At 46.9% G+C, this 20,461-nt stretch overlaps 1 protein-coding gene and 1 pseudogene across 4 annotated transcripts in view; both read left to right on the top strand.

The window, feature by feature from the left end:
- Positions 1–20,461, top strand: part of LOC126259744 (protein amnionless) — a 139,796-nt gene that overhangs the window by 15,167 nt on the left and 104,168 nt on the right. For 3 of the 4 annotated variants that reach the window (XM_049956733.1, XM_049956730.1, XM_049956732.1), the window contains exon 2: positions 7,152–7,472. In XM_049956733.1, the coding sequence (XP_049812690.1) occupies positions 7,152–7,472 (321 nt within the window). The remainder of the gene's footprint in view (positions 1–7,151; positions 7,473–20,461) is intronic. The other variant, XM_049956734.1, reaches the window with a different exon arrangement.
- LOC126261441 (5S ribosomal RNA) lies at positions 10,001–10,118 on the top strand (annotated as a pseudogene).

The raw sequence follows: 20,461 nt of genomic DNA, 5'->3' as shown, positions 1-20,461 counted from the left end.
TGAACCCAAAACACACAGCGACCACGATCCGCACCAGTGAAAGTGGCCATTTTTACCGTGCGCTGCGTTGGCGTTCCTAGTGATGGAATGGGGTGCTGATGCATTATGTGAATCAAACTTGAGGTTGTCTCCTACAAAATGAAGTTATCTGAATAAATTTCTGTACCATTCCAAAATGGTGCCGAGCGAGGTGGCGCAGTGGTTAGCAAACTGGATTCGCATTCAGGAGTACAACGGTTCGATCCCGCGTCCGGCCATCCTGAGTTAGGTTTTCCGTGATTTCCTTAAATCGCTCCAGGAAAATGCCGGAATGGTTCCTTTGAAAGGGCACGGCCGACTTCCTTTTCCCGTCTTTCCCTAATCCGATGAGACCGGTGACCTCGCTGTTTGGTCTCTTCCTCCAAACGAACCAACCCAACCCAAAATGGTAAAGTCTTCTTTGACTCATCCTATAATAGGATATGATAAACCACCAGAACACTGCGTTTTCGCCATTTACCTCGATTTGGACAGCAATCATAAAACATGCATATATTCTTGCTACTAAAATTTCAGTGCTGTATAAATGTAATAGGCCGCCTCTGAATTTCCTCTCGCAACCTACTACCCCAGGTAGCTCCGTTCGGTCAGTGTTAATGGCGCACCCTGCAACTCCTTTGCTGCTTCGGAAAGTTCCGTCACAGCTGCTCCACGCTGTAGCCGTGCGAGGGTAACAGGCTCGGCTCGAATTTCCGGAACTTGTAACGCGGCCGTCGCGTTTTGCTATTTAAACACTACTATTAGTAAAGACTATTGCCCTGAGGTGAATCGTGTACACAACGTCGTGTTACTACAAAAAAATTTCGAGCACACTTAGTGTGACGTCTGAACTTCTATGTGTACATTATTGAAATTAAAAAAGTAGAATGGAGTAAAAAGATATTAACAAGGTTAATGGAGGTGTGGTCTATGATTTATAATGTGACTTTTGAACACAAATTTTACTTAACAAATACACAGCCACAGACAAACAATCGCACTTATACTCATGCACATTACATTATTACTAAGCATGCACGAAAGTAACATTGCAAGTTCTGCAAATAACATAATAATGAATATTTTATGCAGCCAGTACAATATTGTGAAATGACTGTGGTAAGTTTTAAATCCAAAATGCTATCTAATCTATTTCAAGAAGCGAAAACATGGTATCTCTAAAATGGATTGCATTGTCAAATAGTATTAACGAGCTTAAATTAAGCTATTCAAAATCATTTCATTGTAACGTAACAGTTAGTTATTTCAGTCATAGTTCTAATATTTCACCACACATCAAATTTTATCATGACGGTTAACACAGTCATAAAAATCCTGATTTATTCTTTTATTACTCACAACATTTTATTTTAAAAATTCACATTGTTCAAGAAATGTTGAGAGCTGCACTTTAGAATGGCTCTTGCACTTAATCTGTACAGCTGGTCGTATACACTGAAGGCCAAAGAAACTGGTATAGATATCCGTATTCAAACACAGAGATATGTAAACAGGCGGAACAGGCCTCTGCGGACGGCAACGCCTATATAAGACGAAAAGTGTCTGGCGCAATTGTTAGATCGGTTACTGCTGCTACAATGGCAGGGTATCAAGATTTAAGTGAGTTTGAGCTTGGTGTTAGAGTCGGCGCACCACGATGGGACACAGCATCTCCGAGGTAGCGATGAAGTGGGGATTTTTCCATACGACCATTTCCCGAGTGTACCGTGAATGGCTCTGAGCACTATGGGACTTAACATCTATGGTCATCAGTCCCCTAGAACTTAGAACTACTTAAACCTAACTAACCTAAGGACATCACACAACACCCAGCCATCACGAGGCAGAGAAAATCCCTGACCCCGCCGGGAATCGAACCCGGGAACCCGGGCGTGGGAAGCGAGAACGCTACCGCACGACCACGAGATGCGGGCCTGTACCGTGAATATCAAGGGTCAAGTAAAACATTAAATCTCCGACATCGCTGCGGCCGTAAAAAGATACTGCAAGAACGGGACCAACGACGACTGAAGAGAATCGTTCAACGTGACAGAAGTGCAACCCTTCCGCAAATTGTTGCAGAATTCAGTGCTGGGCCATCAACAAGTGTCAACGTGCGAACTGTTCAACGAAACATCGTCGATAGGGGTTTTTGGAGCCGAAGGCCCTCTCACGTTCCCTATATGACTGCTCGACACAAAGCTACAAAGCTTTACGCCTCGCCTGGGCCTGTCAACACCGACATTGGACTGTTGATGACTGGAAACGTGTTGCCTGGTCGGACGAGTCTCATTTCAGGTTGTATCGAGCGGATGGACGAGTACGGGTATGGATACAACCTCACGAATCAATGGACCCCACATGTGAGCAGGGGACTGTTCAGGCTGGTGGAGGCTCTGCAATGGTATAGGGCGTGAACAGTTGGAGTAATGTGGGACCCCTGATACGTCTTGTTACGACTCTGACAGATAACACGCACGTAAGCAACCTGTCTGATCACCTGCATCCATTATTGTCCATTGTGCATTCCGATGGTCTTGGGCAATTCCAGCAGTGCAATCCGACAAGCCACACGTTCAGAATTACTACAGAGTGGCTTGAAGAACACTCTTCTGAGTAAACTTTTACGCTGGCCACCGAATTCCCCAGACATTAACATTTTTGAGCATATCTGGGATGGCTTGCAATGTGCTGTTCAGAAGAGATATCCACCCCCGTACTCTTACGAATTATGGACAGCCCTGCAAGATTCGTGGTGTCAGTTCCTTCCAGCACTACTTCAGACATTAGTCGAGTCCATGCCACGTCGTGCTGCGGCACTTCTGCTTGCTCGCGGGAGCCCTTCACGATAATGGGTAGGTGTACCAGTTTATATGGCTCTTCAGTGTATATTTCCGAAGTAGGTTTAGTAATTTTAGTGGCAGACAGGTATTTCTTCTCTCTGGTGAAGTTTTGTGCCTAATACTGCACGGCTTTAAACGGGTTCAACCATCCTCTCGCCGTGCTGACACTTGATTGACGGCAAGCCACGTCTCTTCTGCTGAACGCTGCCATTACATACCCCGGTTGCTCACAGACTTTGTAGGCTGCTGACCGCGGTGTCGCAGGGTGTCAGCTACACTGCAGCACACCTAGTACTGATGGCTTGCCGCACCAGCAGGCGTAAACAGCCATAATAATAGTCCCGGTCAATGTAGACCACTAGTAAATAACAATACCAGCCACATTCCACCAGCAGTAAACAACAACGTGTTTACCGGAAGGCCTGTGGAAGGTTCTGCGCAAAACGCGCGGTGCCAGTATTACCAACCAAGGCGTCTGCATGCAATGCAGTACGGATTATTTCTTCTTTGGCAGTGTACGCCCATGGGAAGACAGAACAAGTACCCTTTTTCTCAGGAGCCGCCTGTCACGCAGTTAACTAATTATGTGTGCAGCGCAGTCCAGGAGACTCCACTCCAATGAGCAGCCAAGATATCTAAATGTGTAATGCCGTCGCTGTCACCTGTGACCACTGGCTAGTTGGACTCTCCCTCTGATGGACAGTCAATTACAAATTCGACTTAGCATCTCAGGGAGTAACTCCTCAGTTGGACATAACCTCAGTGATTAACTATCTACTGAACGTAGTTGAATAGTGGTTCATTAACTATTATTCAGATTTGACGTTTCAAATGAACTCTGTATTTCTCCTGAAAACGCATAGTAAGAAGATTAATTTCTTGAGTGAATCAATATTAAGTTGTGTGGACTTTGCATCCAAAGTAATTTTTGCGTTGTGATTAACAGTATTTACAGTGACATTAATAAAATGTTTGTTTTGTGCTCGCTTCCTGGGAATATCAGTTAGCATTTGTTGTTCTACTTCTGGTCACATCACGTTCCTTTGCTGAACAACAAATATTGTCTTTGCCCTCCCTAGTGCAGCTCTCTTCCAAATTTTAACAAAATGTACAGAAATAAATAGTATCTTCCACGAAATACATTCTATTATTTGGACAGTATTTAAATATTTAAAAAAAATTATCATTGAAAAACAGTCAAATTACAATTTCACACAGACAGTTCAAAAACTGAAAGCGTTCTACATCTCACTAACAAGTGACACTGACTGTTACCGAGCGAGGTGGCGCAGTGGTTAGCACACTGGACTCGCATTCGGGAGGACGACGGTTCAATCCCGTCTCCGGCCATCCTGATTTAGGTTTTCCGTGATTTCCCTAAATCGTTTCAGGCAAATTCCGGGATGGTTCCTTTGAAAGGGCACGGCCGATTTCCTTCCCAATCCTTCCCTAACCCGAGCCTGCGCTCCGTCTCTAATGACCTCGTTGTCGACGGGACGTTAAACACTAACCACCACCACCACTGACTGTTACTTCTAAGACACATAGAACCATATATTGAGATAATGAAACCATCACCACCGAAGCGTGGCAAGGAATACAGAACATGATCCAGTGAATGCAATAAGACAACAACCACATACGAATCCAGTCAGACTAATAATTCTGGTGGTACTGCGTTCAGACACGATGAAAAGAAAATTGATATTTCAAACTAAGTTATGTTAAAGCTGAGAAAAGCGAGAAGGACAGTAAAGTGTATCTCAGTGCATCGATATTAACTGTGTGTTCCAGCACAGATGTTGCGGGGCCAACCATGAGTCACTAATATCTCCGGTCGGTAAGGGTGTAAGTCGGCACTGGAATGTATTCGTTTCTTCAGTAAAGGTTAAAATGATGGGTCGTCGAGTGCACAGTCTTTTCACTCCGCAACCAGTGCCACGGTTTAAAGGAGAACGCTGTGTTTGTTGTTGCTTCAGGGAGCAAAACAGCTGAGGTCATAAGCGCCCATGTTATAACTTAAAATGGTCAATTAACGAATGAATTTGAAGTCGATAATACTCAGAGTCTAATCGAATGGAGCAAACGGATAGCTAAAAATGATCACTTCCCTTTTGAGGAGGTTACTCAAACGGTTGAAAGTGGAATTTTCTTCGCCGTATTACTACGACGAATAAAGAGTGAAACGCGATCTACAGCTCGTGCTGTATCTGCTAAAATATCTGAAAACTCAGATGGCAAACGTACATTAAAACTCAAACGATTATAACTTCGGCATTGGGACAGAAAATGGTGCAATAGCCTGTAAGTGAGCAACCGTTTGTAGCTGCAGTTTATGGCGGGTCATGGCCCATCGAACATAGGCCGGTGTGAGGTGGAGCGTACACCATTAAGTAGTGGTTTTGACTTGGTACATATGTGCTGTTTGTGTTTTCCTTCCTTTTTCGTTTATAAATGTATAGCTATGGTGTTCTTTTAATCATTGACATAGGTCTTCTTAGGCACTTGTGGGTTTTATTGTTGTTCTGAAGAAGGTGTAGTTATCTACGCCGAAACCTGGGTTAACACTTAACACTAGGTGCTTTTTTCGCAATCGAGGCGGGTTTTTAGTTTTTTAATATACACTCCTGGAAATGGAAAAAAGAACACATTGACACCGGTGTGTCAGACCCACCATACTTGCTCCGGACACTGCGAGAGGGCTGTACAAGCAATGATCACACGCACGGCACAGCGGACACACCAGGAACCGCGGTGTTGGCCGTCGAATGGCGCTAGCTGCGCAGCATTTGTGCACCGCCGCCGTCAGTGTCAGCCAGTTTGCCGTGGCATACGGAGCTCCATCGCAGTCTTTAACACTGGTAGCATGCTGCGACAGCGTGGACGTGAACCGTATGTGCAGTTGACGGACTTTGAGCGAGGGCGTATAGTGGGCATGCGGGAGGCCGGGTGGACGTATCGCCGAATTGCTCAACACGTGGGGCGTGAGGTCTCCACAGTACATCGATGTTGTCGCCAGTGGTCGGCGGAAGGTGCACGTGCCCGTCGACCTGGGACCGGACCGCAGCGACGCACGGATACACGCCAAGACCGTAGGATCCTACGCAGTGCCGTAGGGGACCGCACCGCCACTTCCCAGCAAATTAGGGACACTGTTGCTCCTGGGGTATCGGCGAGGACCATTCGCAACCATCTCCATGAAGCTGGGCTACGGTCCCGCACACCGTTAGGCCGTCTTCCACTCACGCCCCAACATCGTGCAGCCCGCCTCCAGTGGTGTCGCGACAGGCGTGAATGGAGGGACGAATGGAGACGTGTCGTCTTCAGCGATGAGAGTCGCTTCTGCCTTGGTGCCAATGATGGTCGTATGCGTGTTTGGCGCCGTGCAGGTGAGCGCCACAATCAGGACTGCATACGACCGAGGCACACAGGGCCAACACCCGGCATCATGGTGTGGGGAGCGATCTCCTACACTGGCCGTACACCACTGGTGATCGTCGAGGGGACACTGAATAGTGCACGGTACATCCAAACCGTCATCGAACCCATCGTTCTACCATTCCTAGACCGGCAAGGGAACTTGCTGTTCCAACAGGACAATGCACGTCCGCATGTATCCCGTGCCACCCAACGTGCTCTAGAAGGTGTAAGTCAACTACCCTGGCCAGCAAGATCTCCGGATCTGTCCCCCATTGAGCATGTTTGGGACTGGATGAAGCGTCGTCTCACGCGGTCTGCACGTCCAGTACGAATGCTGGTCCAACTGAGGCGCCAGGTGGAAATAGCATGGCAAGCCGTTCCACAGGACTACATCCAGCATCTCTACGATCGTCTCCATGGGAGAATAGCAGCCTGCATTGCTGCGAAAGGTGGATATACACTGTACTAGTGCCGACATTGTGCATGCTCTGTTGCCTGTGTCTATGTGCCTGTGGTTCTGTCAGTGTGATCATGTGATGTATCTGACCCCAGGAATGTGTCAATAAAGTTTCCCCTTCCTGGGACAATGAATTCACGGTGTTCTTATTTCAATTTCCAGGAGTGTATTAACCGACGATTGCTGACGCGCTGCGGTTATTAAAATGTTTGTTGCCAGTGACGAAGGCGCATCCGACACGAATGCTGTGAAGCATTTTTAGTTCCGAGTGTGTTGTGCGTTCTTGACTACTGTCCTGTACTAGCGTATTACGCAGATGTCATGTACTGTAGCAAAGTGAAGTACAGATGTCGTAACCTTTTACTCCTAATTAATAGCGTATCCCGCCCATGTTTTAAATTGTCTGTCCACAGGCTTGCTGGTGGTAGTGATGGTGGTGGCGGCGCCGGTGTCGGCGACGAAGACGTGGCTGCGCAACACGGACTGGGCGAACGCGGCCAACTGGGAGGGCGGGCGCGTGCCCTGCTCGCGGGACCGCGCCGTGCTGCCCGGCTGGCTGTCGGCGGCCGTGCGCCTGCCGGAGGGCGACACCGCCGTGGCCGAGCTGCTGCTGCCGCGCTCCGGAGAGCTGCTGCTGCCCGCCGACGGCGCGCTCCTGCTCGCCGGCGACGCGCACGCCGCGCCGGACTGCCCCGGCCAGGGTGAGCGCCCGACTGCAACCGCCGTAGCAAAAGGTACGTCGCTGTCATCGTGCGCAGGTGTGTTCACAATAGGCGACAAGCCACTTCGCTTAGACCAGTACTTAACGGTGAAAGCCGGGTTATCAGACACCGTATGTCATGTAAAAAGGCGAAATTTGCATTGCTTGAAAAAAAAAAAAATCGCTGAGGCACACAGGAGAAATGGTCGGGTATCAACGTAACTTCGTAAATGAACACACCATCGACCGGTATTGAAATGATTAGAGTTGTCTGTGATAGGTAGAACTGCAATCAAAAGGCTTTGGTGTTGTTCGCGTTTACTGTCTTGCCATTCACTTTCGAACCCGACAGGAATTGATCCTGTCGGCGAATGCAGGTCCATTTCGAGCATTTCCCACGCGAATACTGCTAATAGAACTTCAAGCAATGGACATTTGAGGTCAGGTACTTTCTAAAAGACCACTGCCCACAGCGGGACAGAACGTTGCACGTCTTAAATGGGGCAAATAACGTAAAAACCAGACAGTAGATGACAGGCGCGTAGTGCGGTCTGACGAGTTGTAATTCTGACACTTTTTAAGTGATGCGAGCAGTCGTCTGATGTGATGGCCCACCAATAACGCGTTTAACCTGCAGTGTGTGTGTGTGTGTGTTTGTGTGTGTGTGTGTGGGGGGGGGGGGGGGGGTAACTCAAGCCGTACATGGCTCTGTGATATTGAAACATCCCCTTACAAAAATTAATGAATTACTGTGCTGATAAACCTCTTACGTTATTTGATTTTCAAACAGCTGAGCAGCACTGAACGTAGTCAGACATTTCTCTCTTTACTTACTCTGATCATCACTAAACTGACACACAATATTTTTAGCGCAACGCAATCTGACTTTCAATAGTCCCTACAAAAGAATGGCCCTGACTAACAATAACCTATACCTTTCATGAATCACTTACCTCTCAAAAATCTTCGTTACTCGAACTACTGCAATACAGCGAGCGCCAATACTGCCAGCTAAATTAAAGATTCTAACTACTGAAGGCACTAACTACTGATAGGCATAGTTAGCAAATGAAAGATTTTGATAGAGAACAAACAATGTATTTACCTTAATAATATTCAAAAGTCATCATATATATATATCAGTTCCAGATATACAATATTACAAATTTACTCTTTCTGATGGACACACGTCCAGATCGTCCGCTCTCAAAATTCTGCCATCTATCTCCCCACATCCACCACTGCTGGCGGCTCACCTCCAACTGCGCAACGCTACGCGCTATTAACAGCCAACTGCCCAACACTACAATAGCAAATATTACAACAATGCAAACCACCCACAGACTGCACACAGCATACTCAGTGATTTTCGTACAGAGCGCTACGTGGCGTTACCAACATAAAAACCTAAACAGCCTACTTACAATATTTTAAGGGTATTTTTCGTTCCATGACTTCGGCCCACTCATTCAAGGTTACTGTAGACGTAACCGAGGATGGTTATTTCAAAATTCTCGGTGACCTAAGTGTTCGCCTTTCTTGTATGTACATCTTCATGAGTAATTTGTGGACGCTCCTGTCTTCCAAAATGACAATAGCAATGTTCATGGGTTGGATGCACACGTCCATGGTATGATGAACACTCAGATAACTTCTAGGACCTCGACATGCCAAATAAGTCGTCCAATCTTAATCTCATACAAAATTAGCGCCGTTATTTGGAGCAGCAGGTAAAACGTAGCCATCAACATCTCTGCTAATTGGTAGCTATATGGGATATAACCAACCATGAGTGACTTTAGCTGGATATGTGATGCCTGGAGAAACATGTGGACTCTCTTTCTCGCAGAACCGAGGACATTATCATAGCTAGAGTCAGTGTTAGACGTATTAGCACAAGGTCTTCTAGGATGAATACTCTTTTGCCTCGTGTGTCGGTCGACTTTCCGACAGTAGATATTATATCGTCTTGCTGGCAAGTTAGGTGGGAAGTAAACCGTAAACTTTCAAGTGTGGCCATTCCCTTATAGTGAAGAGTAGTAGTTGAAGAGTAAAATCTTCTTTCGTATTGTGCGAAAACGGGAAATAAATTAGCACATCGACCTCAGAAAAAATTTGATGTATTTTTCGGCACTTCAAAAGGAGGACAACCAAGGCTCTTGGTCTAAGTTATAGCTCTGCTGATTTACCTTACGCTGCGCAGATGAGTTTCCGATCTTGGGAAGACTGCACACTTCCAAGGTAACAGAAAATTTTTAATCCTCGAGCCCATCAAAGCCAATAAGCCATAGAGGTGGTTTAAATTTAGCAGTTCAAAATTTGACGGCAGTTAACACTAGATTATCAAAAGAAAAGTATGAACGACTAGGAGACTGAGCCAACAGAAAAAAATCGCATTGTTTTTAGATTTTGTCTGATCAATTTCATTCTCGTTTCCCACTTTTGTATCTACGTAGGTAAATCGATAAGTATCTGCAGTTTTACGCTAATTGTCTTGCTCTGGTTGGCTCTACGGTTTTGTGTGCTCAACAGCCTCTAGATGGCATCGTTGTATTTGCCTGTGCCAACGGCCTTGCCGCTGTGGTAACACCGGTTTCCGTCAGACCACCGAAGTTAAGCGCTGTCGGGTTGGGCTAGCACTTGGATGGGTGACCAGCCAGTCTGCCAAGCGCTGTTGGCAAGCGGATTGCACTCAGCCCTTGTGAGGCAAACTGAGAAGTTACTTGATCGAGAAAGTAGCGGCTCCGGTCTCGTAAACTGTCATACGGCCGGGAGAGCGGCATGCTGGTCACGTGCCCCTCCATATCCGCATCCAGTGAGGGCTGAGGATGACACGGTGGCCGGTCGGTACCGTTGGGCCTTCATGGCCTGTTCAGGCGGAGTTAGTTTATCTCCGTCTGTGGCAGGTTGCAACGTTATCACATCCATTCGCTTTGTGCTTTTGCGATATAAGGATGGCCGTACTACTCTCTGTTTATACCATAGAAGAATTCGTTTTTAGTGGTTTGAAGGTGTACCAGGAGCGGTAATTCATAGAAGACTTTCAGCAGAATACGGGTATAATGTAATGTCACAGCAAATTGTTTACCAGCGGATTGAAGGGTTCCAAAGTGGTCCAACGAGAGTGAAGGAAGAGGAAAACTACAGCCACAACTGACGCCAACACCGTGTAAGTCCGTAACTTAATTATAAATAACGGACGAGACACTGCTGATGATGTGGCAAAGAATGTGCAGATTAGTCGTGGTTGTGAATATGAAATCACGCATATCAGACTTTCACAAAGTCTGTGCGATATGGGTTCCAAAACAACTCGGTGAAGAGCACAAGCGTAACGATGAAAATCTGTCAGCACTTACTGGAATATCATGCTAACCAAGTGATGTTCGCATTTCTTTGACCTCAAAAGGGCCACTTCTGGAACGTTAACTGGAAAAGGGGTCATTAGTCAAATGGTTCAAATGCCTCTGAGCACTATGGGTTCAAATGGTTCAAATGGCTCTGAGCACTATGGGACTCAACTGCTGTGGTCATCAGTCCCCTAGAACTTAGAACTACTTAAACCGAACTAACCTAAGGACATCACACACAATCATGCCCGAGGCAGGATTCGAACCTGCGACCGCAGCAGTCGCACGGTTCCGGACTGCGCGCCTAGAACCGCGAGACCACCGCGGCCGGCTGAGCACTATGGGACTTAAAATATGAGGTCATCAGTCCCCTAGAACTTAGAACTACTTAAATCTAACTAACCTAAGGACATCACACACATCCATGCTCGAGGCAGGATTCGAATCTGCGACCGTAGCAGTCGCGCGGTTCTAGACTGAAGCCCCTAGAACCGCTCGGCCACTCCGGCCGGCTGTCATTAGTCAACATTGAACGTTATAGTGAAATACTTTTAAACAAGTTGAAACCTTCAATTCGCAATAAACGCAGAAATCCGTTGGCGGAAGGCGTCCTTTTGTTACATGACAATGCGCGTCCGCATTCCGCCGCCCACTCCGTTCAAACTCTTCAGACGTTGAGTTGCGAGGTGTTGGAGCATCTTGTACTCAGTCAAGATATCGTCCCGTGAGTTTACCATCTCTTCGGTACACTTAAAGATGCTTCAAGGGCCGTCGATTAAGCTTCAATCGACATGTGAAGAATGCGATGCATACGTGGCTTGTTGCGCATCCGAAAACTTTTTTACAGAGGGCTTCGGAAAGCTTGTGCAACGATGAGCCAAATGCATTGAAAAGCAGGGTGACTATTGAATAATATCAATAAAAACTGTGTAATCTGGGTGTAATAAATTATAAAAATCGATTACAGATACTTATTGGCTTACCCTTGTCGCTCGTAAACAGCAGGGTCAAAAATTACGAGATACTTTCATGCTCATAAATTAAGGATAATGCTGATAACTGGTGAAACAACGCTCTGGTGGGCAGTTTGCGGGTTTAAATCACCTCGGGGTATGACCGTGCGCTGCATTTGACCTGCGGTCGTCTCACGGTGGCGCTGGCAGCAGTCCACATACACAGAGGTGCGTTGGTGCATGTCAGAATACGGTGCAGCGAGTAAGTGTGCAGACGTTTTCAGACCTTGGTGACTGTGTGTTGAAAATGGCTCAAACAACACATGTTGATGGCGTTATGAGGGGTAGAATACTATGGCGACTGGAGGCTGGTCAGACACAGCAGGTCGTAGCACGGCCCTCAGTGTACCACGAAGTGTGATCTCAAGATTATGGCAACGATTCCAGCAGACAGGAAACGTGTCCAGGCGCTACAGTATGGGACGTCCACAGTATACAACGCCACAAGAAGTCCGATACCTCACCATCAGTGCTTGCAGACGGCCACGGAGTACTGCAGGTAGCCTTGCTCGGGATCTTACCGCAGCTACTGGAACAGTTGTTTCCAGACACACAGTCTACAGACGACTGAACAGACATGGTTTATTCGCCCGAAGATCTGCAATGTGCATTCCACTGACCCCTGGTCACAGGAGAGCCTGCAGAGCCTGATGCCAAGAACACAGTACATGGTCATTGGAACAGTGGTCCCAGGTTATCTTCACGGACGAGTCCAGGTATAAGTGTGAACAGTGATTCTCGCCGGGTTTTCATCTGGTATGAACCAGGAACCAGATGCCAACCCCTTAATGTCCTTGAAAGGGACCTACACTCCTGGAATGGAAAAAAGAACACATTGACACCGGTGTGTCAGACCCACCATACTTGCTCCGGACACTGCGAGAGGGCTGTACAAGCAATGATCACACGCACGGCACAGCGGACACACCAGGAACCGCGGTGTTGGCCGTCGAATGGCGCTAGCTGCGCAGCATTTGTGCACCGCCGCCGTCAGTGTCAGCCAGTTTGCCGTGGCATACGGAGCTCCATCGCAGTCTTTAACACTGGTAGCATGCCGCGACAGCGTGGACGTGAACCGTATGTGCAGTTGACGGACTTTGAGCGAGGGCGTATAGTGGGCATGCGGGAGGCCGGGTGGACGTACCGCCGAATTGCTCAACACGTGGGGCGTGAGGTCTCCACAGTACATCGATGTTGTCGCCAGTGGTCGGCGGAAGGTGCACGTGCCCGTCGACCTGGGACCGGACCGCAGCGACGCACGGATGCACGTCAAGACCGTAGGATCCTACGCAGTGCCGTAGGGGACCGCACCGCCACTTCCCAGCAAATTAGGGACACTGTTGCTCCTGGGGTATCGGCGAGGACCATTCGCAACCGTCTCCATGAAGCTGGGCTACGGTCCCGCACACCGTTAGGCCGTCTTTCGCTCACGCCCCAACATCGTGCAGCCCGCCTCCAGTGGTGTCGCGACAGGCGTGAATGGAGGGACGAATGGAGACGTGTCGTCTTCAGCGATGAGAGTCGCTTCTGCCTTGGTGCCAATGATGGTCGTATGCGTGTTTGGCGCCGTGCAGGTGAGCGCCACAATCAGGACTGCAGCCCGCATCTCGTGGTCGTGCGGTAGCGTTCTCGCTTCCCACGCCCGGGTTCCCGGGTTCGATTCCCGGCGGGGTCAGGGATTTTCTCTGCCTCGTGATGGCTGGGTGTTGTGTGCTGTCCTTAGGTTAGTTAGGTTTAAGTAGTTCTAAGTTCTAGGGGACTTATGACCACAGCAGTTGAGTCCCATAGTGCTCAGAGCCATTTTTTTCAGGACTGCATACGACCGAGGCACACAGGGCCAACACCCGGCATCATGGTGTGGGGAGCGATCTCCTACACTGGCCGTACACCACTGGTGATCGTCGAGGGGACACTGAATAGTGCACGGTACATCCAAACCGTCATCGAACCCATCGTTCTACCATTCCTAGACCGGCAAGGGAACTTGCTGTTCCAACAGGACAATGCACGTCCACATGTATCCCGTGCCACCCAACGTGCTCTAGAAGGTGTAAGTCAACTACCCTGGCCAGCAAGATCTCCGGATCTGTCCCCCATTGAGCATGTTTGGGACTGGATGAAGCGTCGTCTCACGCGGTCTGCACGTCCAGCACGAACGCTGGTCCAACTGAGGCGCCAGGTGGAAATGGCATGGCAAGCCGTTCCACAGGACTACATCCAGCATCTCTACGATCGTCTCCATGGGAGAATAGCAGCCTGCATTGCTGCGAAAGGTGGATATACACTATACTAGTGCCGACATTGTGCATGCTCTGTTGCCTGTGTCTATGTGCCTGTGGTTCTGTCAGTGTGATCATGTGATGTATCTGACCCCAGGAATGTGTCAATAAAGTTTCCCCTTCCTGGGACAATGAATTCACGGTGTTCTTATTTCAATTTCCAGGAGTGTATATGGAGGTCGTGATTTGATGATGTGGGGTGGGGTTATGATTGGTGCACGTACACCCCTGCACGTCTTTGACAGAGGAACTGTAACAGGTCAGGTGTATCTGGACGTCATTTTGCACCAGTATGTTCGCCTTTTCAGGGGTGCAGTGGGTCCCACCTTCCTCCTGATGGATGATAACGCACGGCCCCACCGAGCTGCCATCGTGGAGGAGTACCTTGAAACAGAAGATATCAAGCGAATGGAGTGGCCAGCCTGTTCTCCAGACCTAAATCCCATCGAGCACTTCTGGGATGCTCTCGGTCGACATATCGCTGCACGTCTTCAAACCTCTAAGACACTTCGGGAGCTCCGACAGGCACTGGTACAAAAATGGGAGGCTATACCCCAGCAGTTGCTCGACCACCTGATCCAGAGTATGCCAACCCGTTGTGCGGACTGTGTACGTGTGTATGGTGATCATATCCCATATTGACGTCGGGGTACATGCGCAGGAAACAGTGGCGTTTTGTAGCACATGTGTTTCGGGACGGTTTTCTCAACTTATCACCAATACCGTGGACTTACAGATTTGTGTCGTTGTGTTCCCTATGTGCCTACGCTATTAGCGCCAGTTTTGTGTAGTGCCACGTTGTGTGGCACCACATTCGGCAATTATCCTTAATTTATGAGCATGAGTGTATATGCTATGTGAAACCCCCTCGTGGTTAAATTTCCTGTCTCTCAAAACTAATTATGGGCAGGCCACGTCTTTAAGATCTACCTTTTAAATTTTAATTGTGAGCCAAATTATGTGGATAACGCGAAATTACGGCCCTAGGTACAGATCCTAAAGCAGGGAATATGCATAAAAGCTTAGTCTGATTGACGCTATCTGACCAGAATTACAATTATCTGCGTATGGTATAATGTGACTGAAAGCATCTGCTGAAAACTGGTTGACTGCGTGTAACTTAATGTAAGTGAAAGCAGCAAATAGAAACATTGATTAGTTAAGTACTCAAATTTATTCAAAAGCACGTCTATAAAAACAATATCAAATTCAACAACGAAAAATGTGACAATTTTGTTTAGCGAAATTCATGTGGAAGATTAAATGGATAGCCGTGTTCCTCCCGCATCTGTGTATTTACTGCCTGCCCACTTGGGAATTTACACTCTATTAAAGTACAACGATAATTGTAATCTATATAATCCAGAAAATTCCTACCTGAAAGTTGTTGACTATCGCCAGAAGTTCACACATTCATACTAGTGCGATGAACCTGAGACAGGTGATTGTCCTGGCTTTCAGAAATGCAAAATCGAATTGAGCTACTCTGCCGTAGCTACGCTTTATGCTCATCGTAAATAGACAGTGGTGCTCCGAGCTGTACACTGCAGATGTGTTGGCCCTTTCGAGAAGGCGTTGTCGACAGCACCTTGTAGCGACTCGTAGATGTTGCGGGCTCAACCGCGATGCAATGGCAAGTCGATCTGTCCTCTATTGCTACTGTACCCGGATTCGATGTGGACACCTCCGCGATCAAAGCACAAGTCGATGCGGATACCTTCACGTCCTAACGTCAAGTCGATGCGTACACCTCCGTGACCAAACCCGAAGTGTCTTTGTTGTGGCAGTCAGTTACAACCTGCTGATTTCTTACCGCGAAAGCGTGTCAGTTGGCAATAGCAGAATTAAGAAGCACTGAGGGGCCAATCGCGAGGTTTCCCTCCAACTAGAGAAACCCCACAAAATAGCGCCTCTCCTTCAGACGCCTATCACAACGTGAAAATCTCCTCTACTGCAAAAAACATTGACTCCAGTGCTGCGCTCTTGACTTCACACACAATTACACCAGTTGCGCCTTTTCCGCCTACGCTGTTAGCCTCGCAAATGAAGCTTGAGAAATTAAGAAAGAGCCGCTATGAGCCAAGACTTAGTTTCCTGTAGTCCACGCTTTCCACAAGTGAGAGATGGTTATCTTCAAGGTGGTCCGCAAACAAGGAAAGGCGTCGCCGGGTCCTGCAGTCGGCGCCACACTGTTCTCAAGCTGGACCTTAGGCTGTGCAGCAGTATATGTGGATGAAAGCTTTCTGCACTGGGGTGGTCGAGCCGGCCTCAGTTCTAAGAATCCACCACCTGGGTCGTCGCTCTTTGCTCCCATCCAGTCCCGTTCGGTCGTAGCGTTCCCTGTTCGCCCGTCTAAAATACAACACACTATACGGAGAGAACATTAATAAAATCGACAAACTGCAGCGACGGACTCCTGGCTGGAAACGGAGGGAAAAATGTCCTATGGGCAAGTGTGCGGAAATGCATCGTTGCTATGGTAGATGGCGCTGATAAATGACAGTTGGTCTGACCACGTGCCTTGTGTACCTCGTGTGTTGAGGGCTGTGTGATTGGCGCAGCGTATTGTAAGCAGTAGAATAGTCCAGTTTTCGTGTAGGGAACAAGCCTAGATGGTGTTTGTGTATGGTCAAACAGAAAAAGGTCGAGAGGCAGCACAGCAACACCAAAACGAGTAACCCCCACAAACACCAACCACGTCACACACCATTTCAAGCCCTTTTTGGGCGTTTGTGTTCGGGTCTTTTCAGACAAATGTACGCCCAGGGAGGTGGCGAACTGTTCGAACAGCAGATTTAGAGGTCTGCGTTCTACGGGATATTGAGACGAATCCTAAAAAATGGTTCAAATGGCTCTGAGTACTATGGGACTTAACTTCTGAGGTCATCAGTCCCCTAGAACTTAGAACTACTTAAACCTAATTAACCTAAGGACATCACACACATCCATGCCCAAGGCAGGATTCGAACCTGCGACCGTAGAGGTCGCGCGGTTCCAGACTGAAGTGCCTAGAACCGCTCGGCCACCCCGGCCAGCGAGACGAATACTAGCACAAGCTCGTAGCAAGTGGCCCACCAACATGTTGTAAGCGAAACTGCCATTATTTGTATCCTCCATGACAACTGCTACTATCCTCTCGCCTGCAACGAGTGCAAGGATTGTCAGCAGCGGATTTCTACGGGAAGGATTTTGTCGATAGTTTCTGCACCGCGACGATTTGTTGTCATTGCATGCACACCGTCCATTTCCGGACAAATACTTTTTTTCCCTCAATTTCTAGTCAGGAATTCGTCCCTGCAGTTTGTCGCTTTTATTAAGGTTCACCCTGTATACTGGCAAGCACACTAAAAACATTCACAAATCAGTGACCCTGTCACTGTGTTAATAAAGGAAAGAAATAAAAATTACACAGAGCACCCTACTGCCAGCCACTGTGATTCCACATCATCAGTAAAACGTTCTCACTCCGATTTGCCCTGTTGTCAGTCTCTGAATCACAAAATCACACTCTAATTTTGATGAAAACGGCGTGCAGAATTGCCTTCCGTGTTTCAAGTTCTCTTTAAAATAATCATATTTCTTTCGGATTTTTTGCACCATATTGGCTTTGCCATTCTTAATTTTTCAATTTTTCTATTAGATTTGTTATCAGTAAGGTTAAGATCACAATTATAACGACTTCTGGTCACGTTTGTTTTGAAGTTTTGGCATATTTTCGCAATTGATTGGTTTGGCGCAAGAAGGAGGCAGCTCCACTTTTTGGCTCTATTGAGTTGAACATTCTATCACATACAAAAAAAGCCCCTTCGTTTGGTGCAAGAAAGAGGCAGCTCCACCAACTAGTTTCAGAGAAATCCAACAGATGAAGCTGCCTGTACTCCGAATTTTCATGAAAACAGAGACAGCTCCGGGAGCTGCCTCGTTCTTCCCCCGAACAATAGCAGGAAGGAGGTTTTGTTACGTATTGTTCAGCAGACCGGTGTAAACATCGCGCGTTCTTTGTGAGGGATATTTTTTATCAGATTTGCGATCTGTTTTGTGACTTCATCGGCATTTGATTTTACGGTTTCTCTCAGTGTGAGTGAATCAGAAGAGGAAGGAGCGTTTAATTGTGACTCTTCAGAAAACTACGAGCCTGGTGGAGATGAGACTTCTACTGATTCAGAAGAAGATTCAAGAAGCAGAGACGCAGTTGTTGGACCACTGAAGACGAAAAATGGATCGCACAAGGAACAATGGGAATGGAACATAAGAAAACAGCGGAAGGTTGACGGAAAGAAGTACAAGAACACGAATGGAAAAAACATGCCTCGCCGGACTACAGGTAATGATTGCAATTGCAAATACAAGTGTTTTACTAAATTTGACGTTGAAGCAAGGCATCAATGCTTTTAATGGCCTAACGACTAAGCATACCCAAGATGTGTCTTCGGCTGGTTGCAATAAAAGTTTTACCTGTTAAAAGGTATAGGCCAAAAAGTGGAATAGGAAAGCCCAGGGCGTTTTCAAATGTTTATACTGTTCGAGTCGGTGAGAGTAATCCAAGTGTCTGTAAAATAGCATTTGCGTCACTACATGGTGTGTCCAGAAAGCGAGTGGAAAACATCGCAAAGTAACTTTCTTTTGACGGATCTATCACACCAAAACCAGATGGTAGGGGAAAGCATAATACAAGACCCAACAAAATTCCAAATGAAACTGTGCGAAAGGTCCATTGTCACATTGGCAGTTTTCCTAGGCGAGAAGCCGGCCGAAGTGACCGAGCGGTTCTAGGCGCTTCAGTCTGGAACCGCGCGACCGCTGCGGTCGCAGGTTCGAATCCTGCCCCGGGCATGGATGTGTGTCTTGTCTTTAGGTTAGTTAGGTTTAAGTAGTTCTAAGTTATAGGGGACTGATGACCTCAGCTGTTAAGTCCCATAGTGCTCAGAGCCATTTGAACCTAGGCGAGAATCGCATTACAGTCGACGAGACAATGGCAATAGACAATACTTGCCTGCCGACCTTACTATCAAATCAATGCATCGTTTTACATGGAGAAGCACCCTGAATCTCCAGTGGAATATGATTTTTACTTTCGGTACTGCAAGACACACTTTAACATCCGATTCGGGCACCCAAGATCGGACATGTGACAAAAGTGTGACAACATACAAAAGGAACTCAGTGCCTCTCCTATCTCGGATGAGAGACGTAAGGAGCTCCAGGATGCCAAGCTACTTCATCAAAGTCGGGCGGATTCATTTTATCAAGATATTAAAGACAAGATGGCACTTGCACAATGTAATAATGACACCGAGATGTTGTGCTTCGACTACCAACAAAATATGCCTCTCCCCAGAGTTCCTTCTGGGGACGCATTTTATAAACGCCAGTTGTGGGTCTGTAACTTTGCGATTTCGTCTGGTAAGACTGGAAAACATCATTTTGATCTCTATGATGAAACCATCGGAAAAAAGGCGCCCAATGAGCCAATAAGTTTTATACATTATTACATCAACCACGTTCTAAGAGATTATATCAAAATACTTTACCTATTATCCGATAACTGTGGCTCACAAAATAAAAATCATTCGTTAACACAGTACCTGCTTTACCTTGCGCAAAGTGGCCGCTTTACGAAGATCGTTCATCGATTCCCAAAACCGGGCCACAGCTTTATGCCATGCGACAGAGCGTTCGGTAATACAGAAAAGTGTTTGAGGAAGATGGAAAGAGTTTTTCTTCCAGTGGACTATGCTCGCATTATCAGAAGAACCAGCCCCAAATTTCGTGTCACTGAAGTGGACCAGAGATTTATTTTCCATTTTGTTGACACGTTGAAGAAATTGTTTGTAAAGGACCCTTACGTATCATTATCGAACAATAAAAGAGGAAAATATTTAATCACTAAGTACAAAATGTTCCTCTATGAACAGCCATACATCGGTAAAGAGATTATTCGATGAAGTGCGACCGTAGGGATGACTGTCTTCGATAATGCGCAAATTTGCAACCAAGGACCTGCGAATCTCATAACAATGGACCACCTTCATCAAGCTTATGATTGTCTCCTCCCGCTTAAAGGCCGAAAGTTTAAAGATGTCAAAGAGTATGTTGGGCAAAACGAAATATGGTTTTACGACCAGTTGACGTCAGATGCTTCAAACGATCCTGAGGTGACTGAAGGGGAGCTATAAGACTGAAGAAGAACTGTAGAATTAATATATTATGCCATAATGTTGTACTTTCTTTATTAATAAATGTTTTTAAACTGAAATATGATTAATTATGAAGAAAATGGTCCTACAAAGAGTTTTTCATTCACTTTGGAGGAAAACGGAGGCAAAAGTTTAAAGATGTCAAATGGCTGGCCAGAAAGTATGTTGGGCGAAACGAAATGTT

Source organism: Schistocerca nitens, chromosome 5, assembly GCF_023898315.1.
Source record: "Schistocerca nitens isolate TAMUIC-IGC-003100 chromosome 5, iqSchNite1.1, whole genome shotgun sequence".
Classification (NCBI taxonomy): Eukaryota; Metazoa; Arthropoda; class Insecta; order Orthoptera; family Acrididae; genus Schistocerca; species Schistocerca nitens.
Note: the sequence above shows the minus strand (reverse complement) of the source record. Positions and strands in the feature narration are given on the sequence as shown.